At 46.0% G+C, this 10,588-nt stretch overlaps 1 protein-coding gene across 43 annotated transcripts in view; it reads right to left on the bottom strand.

Moving 5' to 3' along the window:
- Positions 1 to 254: 254 nt before the first annotated feature.
- The window catches only part of LOC134933540 (protocadherin gamma-B1-like), a 543,090-nt gene continuing 532,756 nt past the window's right edge, over positions 255 to 10,588 (bottom strand). For 29 of the 43 annotated variants that reach the window (XM_063928845.1, XM_063928836.1, XM_063928848.1 and 26 more), the window contains exon 4: positions 256 to 2,961. In XM_063928845.1, the coding sequence (XP_063784915.1) occupies positions 2,744 to 2,961 (218 nt within the window). In that variant the 3' untranslated portion in view covers positions 256 to 2,743. Of the gene's footprint in view, positions 2,962 to 10,588 lie in introns of all 43 variants that reach the window. The other 14 variants (XM_063928846.1, XM_063928835.1, XM_063928813.1 and 11 more) reach the window with 2 other exon arrangements.

Genomic DNA, 10,588 nt, shown 5'->3' with positions numbered 1-10,588 from the left:
TGGGGGAAGTTACAACCTAACTTTATTTGTGACAGAAGTGCTTGTATGTGGGTTTTGACACATGTTCCCCAGGCACGGTGAGAATTCCTGGCACATTTATTTACATACATAAGAATCATACTTTTTCCTTCCATATGTATGGCACCTGATGAAAGTAAAACCAGCAACACACAAGTTTACTTGGGTAAATGACAACTAATACACAAAGGTGGAATAAAGTCACAATCATTTTTTTTTTTTTTTTGAAAGAAAACATTTTATTTTTTTTTATGTTTTTTTTTCCAATGAAAGAAAAAGGAATATAAATATTATTGTATAAAACTTGAGTGTAATACATTGACATTAGTCTATACGGGCATAGGGAGGGTGAAAGAATATTTATAGTAGTTAAGCACAGTTCAGACACAAAGGACAGATGCATTAAGTTGAATGTACATTCATTTCACAAACCACATAGAAAGATACAGGAGGAATTAAAATACTGCAGCCCACAAGTTAGGTAAAGGCATGAAAGGATCACATTATTACTAAATTACTATATTACAATACCAGCTATACTACATTGAAAATTGAGTTAAAAAGTAAATTAAAATATCTAAAAAAAAGAAAGAAAAAAAGTCACCTACCGCTAAATTACTTGTGTGACTGCCCTATTCAATAGTGTTACACGTTGTGTACATTTATTGTGTAGGACCCATGTAAAGGGTGAAGACTGCTGCATTTGGTACTTCAACCTGAAGTCATAAAATACATTGGCATAGAACGTGAAGGTTAGTATACAATGCTTCATATTATATTCATGTAAGCAATTCGGTTCTGTCTCATTGCCAAGCAGTAAGCTGAAGGACACGACACTTTACTGCTCAAGGAATCAGAAATGATTATATGCCTAAAAAATTCCAAAAACCGTAACGCAAGCAATATTGCATATAAAAAATTATTGTCAGCCATATTTGTGATGATTATTGTTTAAAGTATTTCATTGGTTCCCTCTAGTTTTGCATCAGTGAGCACAGAGAGACTCAGAGCTGTACGTGGTATGATGAGAAATATATAAAATAACCTAAGAATGTGTTCTACTGACTTTAGCAGCTACCTTACATCACATGAAAAAATATGTAATAACAGAACAATAAGTCAACAACAAATAAACATGAAATGAGTATTTGGGTACAAATTATAACATGAACCTTTTGTTTTTTTCACTCACTTTGCTTTTGTCATAAATATCTACTGTATACACTTTTTTTAAGACATTAAATCACCTGTCAACTGATTTGGATATCAGCCACGCCTCAGGTTATTGTCATCCGACAGCTGTTTTGTTTATTGCAACCGAACACTTTTGTTGCGATTGTGATTTTGGTTTACTTAGTATAACCTATTTGGAATAGTTGATTGTTTCATAGATCTCTGAATTATGCGACAGAGTCATTGGACCAGATTAAGGGGTGGACCCTAACGCCATAGCTGCTGCAAATCTTGTCGCAGCTGCTATTGTGTAACGATGCTAAAGCCGCAGCCAATGTACTGCCTACGGAGATGCTCCCTGGCTGTGTCTGTAATCCGCTTTGGTGCGCAAATAGTCGCACCATTGTGTGGACATCGGCTGTGCCACAGGATATAACAGCAACCTCATGGTACATGGCCGCCATACATAGATGGTACATTGCCTGACGCCAACACGCCCATTGATGGAAGTCTCCGCCCAGGAACACCTATCAAATCTGCATGGATCTCCATGCAATTCCGATCTATGCCCCCCAGCGGTAACCTTCAGTGCATCTCAATCAGGCCCTTTGTCATATTTCAGCAGATCCATGGTGACTCCATCCTGAAGGCTTTAGTTTGACATCAAATCAACAGTTTACTAAAGTACAGCAAAAACCTCTTCATCTTATCCGACCCCTACATGTATTCTCCATACCCCATAATCCTTGTTATAAGTACTTACTTCTTATCCTCTAAGTGTCTGGCCTGCCTTTCTACAGGCTCACGTGTTCTTCATTCCATATAAAGAATGTAAAATTCCATGCTGGATACAAGCATGCAAGGGGAATAAAATAATTCCTGTAGAAATGGCGATTGAAAGTGATTATTAAAATAACAATGATCCCAAATGGCGCAGTTTCTATGAATCAACGTTTATAACGCTCCTCCCGACTGTTAACATTTTCACTGGACTCTCCTCATCTTCTCCCAAGATAACTGGAATTCATTCTAGATTTTAAAATCAAACATGAACTTTTGTTTTGTTTCAAAATACAAGGAAAAGCAACTGCGGTCAAAAGTGTTTGCAATGTGGGATAACATTTCATAAGTTCTCTGATGATGATAAATTATAAATAATTATCTAGTAATACATATGTACATTGGAAGAGGTTCCGCAAGCCAGAGGAACACTACCAGCGAGGCTGGACCCAAACTGTATGTATAAAGAGTACATCGTTGGCTAAGAAATGACCTTGCAAAATATAGTAACAAGTCAACCCCAAAAAAACATTGGCTCATTTCAATAGGGCACGGAGATCCAGTGTCCAGACTAGTATCTTCATGATAAGTTCTAATAGCACAGGGGACCTTACCACTAGCCCTGATGATACAACTAAATCCAATCATTGCTTCCTTTCTCACCGCAATTAAGACATTCAAGATCTCTCTGGAATTTGGGCTGGGGGAGGGGAGGGGGGTGTTCGCACAGAAATCTGCCCTGTCGGTGTCACTGGCATGCCACTATTCGTCTTTATTTCTTCTCTTTTTTGCCAGATTTCTTCTTGTTTCCTGAAGGTCCTTTTCCGTCACGTTTCCCGGCGGCGTTGGTGAGTGTTGATGTCGTTCCGGGAATGTAGATGTTTTGTCTGTAGTCGGGGACATGTTGCAGTGTGAACTGTGGACCGTAGCGGGCGCTAAGACCCATTGTACCGGTTCCTGCTCCGATGGCTGCACCTCCTTCAGCGGCTTCTGTAGGGAACCAAAGAAATAACAATTAGCGGAAGGTATTGAAAAATTGTAAAAACAAATACCATTATAAAGCACTTTTCAATTAATACAACGCAGGATAAAGAGCCAGATCAGGTAAACGGCGAATCGCATAAGCAATGTGCATGTGATACTGCAATTTCTGATATAACATTCTAGTACTGTAGTAGGAACAATATAGACCAAGCCAAATGCAAAAATACAAGTTGATCCATTCAAAAAGGCAGGATTGCCTGATTAAAACAGGTGGCTGTCCTATGAACCTAGTACTGATGTGAACTGAAGTTCACAGGAGGGGGCAGGGTCGGACTGGCCCATAGGGGAACAGGGGAAACCACCGGTGGGCCCTACTGCCTGTGGGCCCACCTCCTCCTGTTATTAATCTTCTACATTACCATGCATGTACAAGCAGTGTTTACTATATATATTTATCAAGGGACCCAGCCCATGTACTCTCTGCTGGTTAGCCGGGACTCTGTGGTGGTTGGCCACACCTCCACTATTGTCTGGCCACACCCTTAAGCATGGGCCCCTACCACTGCATTTCCCCGGTGGGCCCTTCTTGCCCCAGTTCGACACTGGGAGGGGGTGTTGGTAATTGAGTAATTGTGGCCCAGCTTCAGCATGCCCTTTACACCTGCCCACTTCGCCTAAGAAGTGGTAGGTGGCTGGTGGGTTTGTGGGTGAGTTTCCCGGGAGACTCTCCCCAAGTTTGTGAGTCTCCTGACTGTTGATAGACGTCCTGTACTAACCAGAGATGAGAAGGAGGCAGAAGCTCATCTCTGGATTCTTGAAGCCTCAAGGGGGAGCCACTGGATTGGAGGATCACCCCATCTAAGGTATTGCATATTATATCATACTTCAGTGAACTCTTCCAAGCAACATTTTTTGGATAAGTGTGCTCCATCTGTGCTAGAATAGGTTAATGAGTACACTATTAGGGCATAGAAGCTCTTTGCTCTACACATGGAGAGTACTGAAAGAGTCATGCTATGGTTTTGCCATTGTAAGTGATGACCCAATATACAGTAGAACTCCGTAGCAAGCACATCCCCTTCTCCATTTATATCTGACAATGTGGGAGATATTACACAGTATTGAATGTCACTAACTGCCTCATTCATATTCTTTTGGGGGAAAAAAAGTAAAGCCTGTTGTTTGTCTAGTGTATTGTAATAAAAAAACCCATAACGTTTCTTTTGTTTAAATAAATATGTTCTGCAGTTTTTGACTTAAAAATGTAAATATTTTTCTCTGACGTCCTAGTGGATGCTGGGAACTCCGTAAGGACCATGGGGAATAGCGGCTCCGCAGGAGACTGGGCACAAAAGTAAAAGCTTTAGGACTACCTGGTGTGCACTGGCTTCTCCCCCTATGACCCTCCTCCAAGCCTCAGTTAGATTTTTGTGCCCGAACGAGAAGGGTGCACACTAGGTGGCTCTCCTGAGCTGCTTAGTGAAAAAGTTTAAGTATAGGTTTTTTATTTTCAGTGAGTCCTGCTGGCAACAGGTTCACTGCACCGAGGGACTAAGGGGAGAAGAAGCGAACTCACCTGCGTGCAGAGTGGATTGGGCTTCTTAGGCTACTGGACATTAGCTCCAGAGGGACGATCACAGGCCCAGCCATGGATGAGTCCCAGAGCCGTGCCGCCGGCCCCCTTACAGAGCCAGAAGACAGAAGAGGTCCGGGAAATCGGCGGCAGAAGACGTCCTGTCTTCAATAAGGTAGCGCACAGCACCGCAGCTGTGCGCCATTGCTCTCAGCACACTTCACACTCCGGTCACTGAGGGTGCAGGGCGCTGGGGGGGGCGCCCTGAGACGCAATAAAAACACCTTAGATGGCGAAAAATACATCACATATAGCTCCTGGGCTATATGGATGCATTTAACCCCTGCCAGTTTTTCCTTAAAAAAGCGGGAGAAAGGCCGCCGAGAAGGGGGCGGAGCCTATCTCCTCAGCACACAAGCGCCATTTTCCCTCACAGCTCCGCTGGAAGGACGTCTCCCTGACTCTCCCCTGCAGTCCTGCACTACAGAAACAGGGTAAAACAAGAGAGGGGGGGCACTAATTTGGCAGATTAATCAATACAGCAGCTATATAAGGGAAAAACACTTATATAAGGTTAACCCTGTATATATATAGCGCTCTGGTGTGTGCTGGCAAACTCTCCCTCTGTCTCCCCAAAGGGCTAGTGGGGTCCTGTCCTCTATCAGAGCATTCCCTGTGTGTGTGCTGTGTGTCGGTACGTTGTGTCGACATGTATGAGGAGGAAAATGGTATGGAGGCGGAGCAATTGCCTGTAATAGTGATGTCACCCCCTAGGGAGTCGACACCTGACTGGATGGTCTTATGGAAGGAATTACGTGATAGCGTCAGCACTTTACAAAAGACTGTTGACGACATGAGACAGCCGGCAAATCAGTTAGTACCTGTCCAGGCGTCTCAAACACCGTCAGGGGCTCTAAAGCGCCCGTTACCTCAGATGGTCGACACAGACCCAGACACGGACACTGACTCCAGTGTCGACGGTGAGGAAACAAACGTGTTTTCCAGTAGGGCCACACGTTACATGATCACGGCAATGAAGGAGGTTTTGAACATTTCTGATACTACAAGTACCACAAAAAAGGGTATTATGTGGGGTGTGAAAAAACTACCCGTAGTTTTTCCTGAATCAGATGAATTAAATGAGGTGTGTGATGAAGCGTGGGTTTCCCCCGATAAAAAACTGCTAATTTCTAAAAAATTATTGGCATTATACCCTTTCCCGCCAGAGGTTAGGGCGCGTTGGGAAACACCCCCTAGGGTAGATAAGGCGCTCACACGCTTATCAAAACAAGTGGCGTTACCGTCTCCTGATACGGCCGCCCTCAAGGAGCCAGCTGATAGGAAGCTGGAAAATATCCTAAAAAGTATATACACACATACTGGTGTTATACTGCGACCAGCAATCGCCTCAGCCTGGATGTGCAGTGCTGGGGTGGCTTGGTCGGATTCCCTGACTGAAAATATTGATACCCTGGACAGGGACAGGTATATTATTGACTATAGAGCATTTAAAGGATGCATTTCTATATATGCGAGATGCACAGAGGGATATTTGCACTCTGGCATCAAGAGTAAGTGCGCTGTCCATTTCTGACAGAAGAGGGTTATGGATGCGACAGTGGTCAGGTGATGCGGATTCCAAACGGCATATGGAAGTATTGCCGTATAAAGGGGAGGAGTTATTTGGGGTCGGTCTATCGGACCTGGTGGCCACGGCAACGGCTGGGAAATCCACCATTTTACCCCAGGTCACCTCTCAGCAGAAAAAGACACCGTCTTTTCAGGCTCAGTCCTTTCGTCCCCATAAGGGCAAGCGGGCAAAAGGCCACTCATATCTGCCCCGGGGCAGAGGAAGGGGAAAAAGACTGCAGCAGGCAGCCTCTTCCCAGGAACAGAAGCCCTCCCCCGCTTCTGCCAAGTCCTCAGCATGACGCTGGGGCCTTACAAGCGGACTCAGGTACGGTGGGGGGTCGTCCCAAGAATTTCAGCGCGCAGTGGGCTCACTCGCAAGTGGACCCCTGGATCCTGCAGGTAGTATCTCAGGGGTACAAATTGGAATTCGAGACGTCTCCCCCTCGCCGGTTCCTGAAGTCTGCTTTACCAACGTCTCCCTCCGACAGGGAGGCGGTATTGGAAGCCATTCACAAGCTGTATTCCCAGCAGGTGATAATCAAGGTACCCCTCCTACAACAGGGAAAGGGGTATTATTCCACGCTGTTTGTGGTACCGAAGCCGGACGGCTCGGTGAGACCTATTTTAAATCTGAAATCCTTGAACACTTACATACAAAGGTTCAAATTCAAGATGGAGTCACTCAGAGCAGTGATAGCGAACCTGGAAGAAGGGGACTATATGGTGTCTCTGGACATCAAGGATGCTTACCTCCATGTCCCAATTTGCCCTTCTCACCAAGGGTACCTCAGGTTTGTGGTACAGAACTGTCACTATCAGTTTCAGACGCTGCCGTTTGGATTGTCCACGGCACCCCGGGTCTTTACCAAGGTAATGGCCGAAATGATGATTCTTCTTCGAAGAAAAGGCGTCTTAATTATCCCTTACTTGGACGATCTCCTGATAAGGGCAAGGTCCAGGGAACAGTTAGAGGTCGGAGTAGCACTATCTCAAGTAGTACTACGACAGCACGGGTGGATTCTAAATATTCCAAAATCGCAGCTGATTCCGACGACACGTCTGCTGTTCCTAGGGATGATTCTGGACACAGTCAGAGAAAAAGGTGTTTCTCCCGGAGGAGAAAGCCAGGGAGTTATCCGAGCTAGTCAGGAACCTCCTAAAACCAGGCCAAGTGTCAGTGCATCAATGCACAAGGGTCCTGGGAAAAATGGTGGCTTCTTACGAAGCGATTCCATTCGGCAGATTCCACGCAAGAACTTTTCAGTGGGATCTGCTGGACAAATGGTCCGGATCGCATCTTCAGATGCATCAGCGGATAACCCTGTCTCCAAGGACAAGGGTGTCTCTCCTGTGGTGGTTGCAGAGTGCTCATCTTCTAGAGGGCCGCAGATTCGGCATTCAGGACTGGGTCCTGGTGACCACGGATGCCAGCCTGAGAGGCTGGGGAGCAGTCACACAGGGAAAAAATTTCCAGGGCTTGTGGTCAAGCATGGAAACGTCATTTCACATAAATATCCTGGAACTAAGGGCCATTTACAATGCCCTAAGTCAAGCAAGGCCTCTGCTTCAGGGTCAGCCGGTGTTGATCCAATCGGACAACATCACGGCAGTCGCCCACGTAAACAGACAGGGCGGCACAAGAAGCAGGAGGGCAATGGCAGAAGTTGCAAGGATTCTTCGCTGGGCGGAAAATCATGTGATAGCACTGTCAGCAGTGTTCATTCCGGGAGTGGACAACTGGGAAGCAGACTTCCTCAGCAGACACGACCTCCACCCGGGGGAGTGGGGACTTCACCCAGAAGTCTTCCACATGATTGTGAACCGTTGGGAAAAATCAAAGGTGGACATGATGGCGTCCCGCCTCAACAAAAAACTAGACAGATATTGCGCCAGGTCAAGGGACCCTCAGGCAATAGCTGTGGACGCTCTGGTAACACCGTGGGTGTACCAGTCAGTGTATGTGTTCCCTCCTCTGCCTCTCATACCCAAGGTACTGAGAATCATAAGAAGGAGAGGAGTAAGGACTATACTCGTGGCTCCGGATTGGCCAAGAAGGACTTGGTACCCGGAACTTCAAGAGATGCTCACGGAGGACCCGTGGCCTCTACCTCTAAGAAAGGACCTGCTCCAGCAGGGACCCTGTCTGTTCCAAGACTTACCGCGGCTGCGTTTGACGGCATGGCGGTTGAACGCCGGATCCTGAAGGAAAAAGGCATTCCGGATGAAGTCATCCCTACCCTGATCAAAGCCAGGAAGGATGTAACCGTGCAACATTATCACCGTATTTGGCGTAAATATGTTGCGTGGTGTGAGGCCAGGAAGGCCCCTACAGAGGAATTTCAACTGGGTCGTTTCCTGCATTTCCTACAAACAGGACTGTCTATGGGCCTAAAATTAGGGTCCATTAAGGTTCAAATTTCGGCCCTGTCAATTTTCTTCCAGAAAGAACTGGCTTCAGTTCCTGAAGTTCAGACGTTTGTCAAGGGGGTACTGCATATACAGCCTCCTTTTGTGCCTCCAGTGGCACCTTGGGATCTCAATGTAGTTTTGGGGTTCCTAAAATCACATTGGTTTGAACCACTCACCACTGTGGACTTAAAATATCTCACATGGAAAGTGGTAATGCTGTTAGCCCTGGCTTCAGCCAGGCGTGTCTCAGAATTGGCGGCTTTATCCTATAAAAGCCCTTACCTAATTTTTCATACGGACAGGGCAGAATTGAGGACTCGTCCTCAATTTCTCCCTAAGGTGGTTTCAGCGTTTCACTTGAACCAGCCTATTGTGGTACCTGCGGCTACTAGGGACTTGGAGGACTCCAAGTTGCTGGACGTAGTCAGGGCCCTGAAAATATATGTTTCCAGGACGGCTGGAGTCAGAAAATCTGACTCGCTGTTTATCCTGTATGCACCCAACAAGCTGGGTGCTCCTGCTTCTAAGCAGACTATTGCTCGTTGGATTTGTAGTACAATTCAGCTTGCACATTCTGTGGCAGGCCTGCCACAGCCAAAATCTGTAAAAGCCCATTCCACAAGGAAAGTGGGCTCATCTTGGGCGGCTGCCCGAGGGGTCTCGGCTTTACAACTTTGCCGAGCAGCTACTTGGTCAGGGGCAAACACGTTTGCTAAATTCTACAAATTTGATACCCTGGCTGAGGAGGACCTGGAGTTCTCTCATTCGGTGCTGCAGAGTCATCCGCACTCTCCCGCCCGTTTGGGAGCTTTGGTATAATCCCCATGGTCCTTACGGAGTTCCCAGCATCCACTAGGACGTCAGAGAAAATAAGAATTTACTTACCGATAATTCTATTTCTCGTAGTCCGTAGTGGATGCTGGGCGCCCATCCCAAGTGCGGATTGTCTGCAATACTTGTACATAGTTATTGTTACAAAAATCGGGTTATTATTGTTGTGAGCCATCTTTTCAGAGGCTCCTCTATTATCATGCTGTTAACTGGGTTCAGATCACAGGTTGTACGGTGTGATTGGTGTGGCTGGTATGAGTCTTACCCGGGATTCAAAATCCTTCCTTATTGTGTACGCTCGTCCGGGCACAGTATCCTAACTGAGGCTTGGAGGAGGGTCATAGGGGGAGGAGCCAGTGCACACCAGGTAGTCCTAAAGCTTTTACTTTTGTGCCCAGTCTCCTGCGGAGCCGCTATTCCCCATGGTCCTTACGGAGTTCCCAGCATCCACTACGGACTACGAGAAATAGAATTATCGGTAAGTAAATTCTTATTAAATGTTCAATAAAAATCTATTTTATCTGTCACATGCAGGAGGCGCAGAATGATGTCACACTGTGAGATGCGTAATAAACACTACACTAACGTTACATGTCTTATTGCAGGTAACGTGGAATGGGGGTAATATGCTGTACTATACATTTTAACGGGATGCAGTCAATTTACCTCCAATCAAAATTCACACGGTCGAAATCCCGACAGCAATTGACTGATGTTCAAAATCCCGACAAGGTCAAAATCCCGACATGGACAAAATACCGACACTTAAAATACCGTCAAGGTCAAAATACCGACATGTAAAATGCCGACAGGTCAAAATGCCGACATGAGTTTTGCATGATTTTTTCATTGAAACCGACTCGTTCATACTTTACCATCCCAGTGGACCTGGAGGGGGAATATAATAGTGTACCGAGCGCAGCGAGGCATCGTGCCCGAAGTGTGCTCGCCATGCGAGGGGACGCGGTACACTTATATGGTGTCCATGTCGACCTATGTCGACATACACACAAAACCCCCAATGAAAAACGCATGTCGGTATTTTGACCTGTCGGCATTTTACATGTCAGTATTTTGACCTTGTCGGTATTTTAAATGTCAGTATTTTGTCCAGGTCGGGATTTTGACCTTGTCGGGATTTTGACCGTCGGTCAAATGCTGTTGGGATTTCAACCATTGGGATTTTGG

The sequence above is a fragment of the Pseudophryne corroboree genome, chromosome 6 (genome assembly GCF_028390025.1).
Source record: "Pseudophryne corroboree isolate aPseCor3 chromosome 6, aPseCor3.hap2, whole genome shotgun sequence".
Lineage (NCBI taxonomy): Eukaryota > Metazoa > Chordata > Amphibia > Anura > Myobatrachidae > Pseudophryne > Pseudophryne corroboree.
The sequence above is the reverse complement of the archived record's forward strand: the minus strand, read 5'-3'. Positions and strand labels throughout refer to the sequence as shown.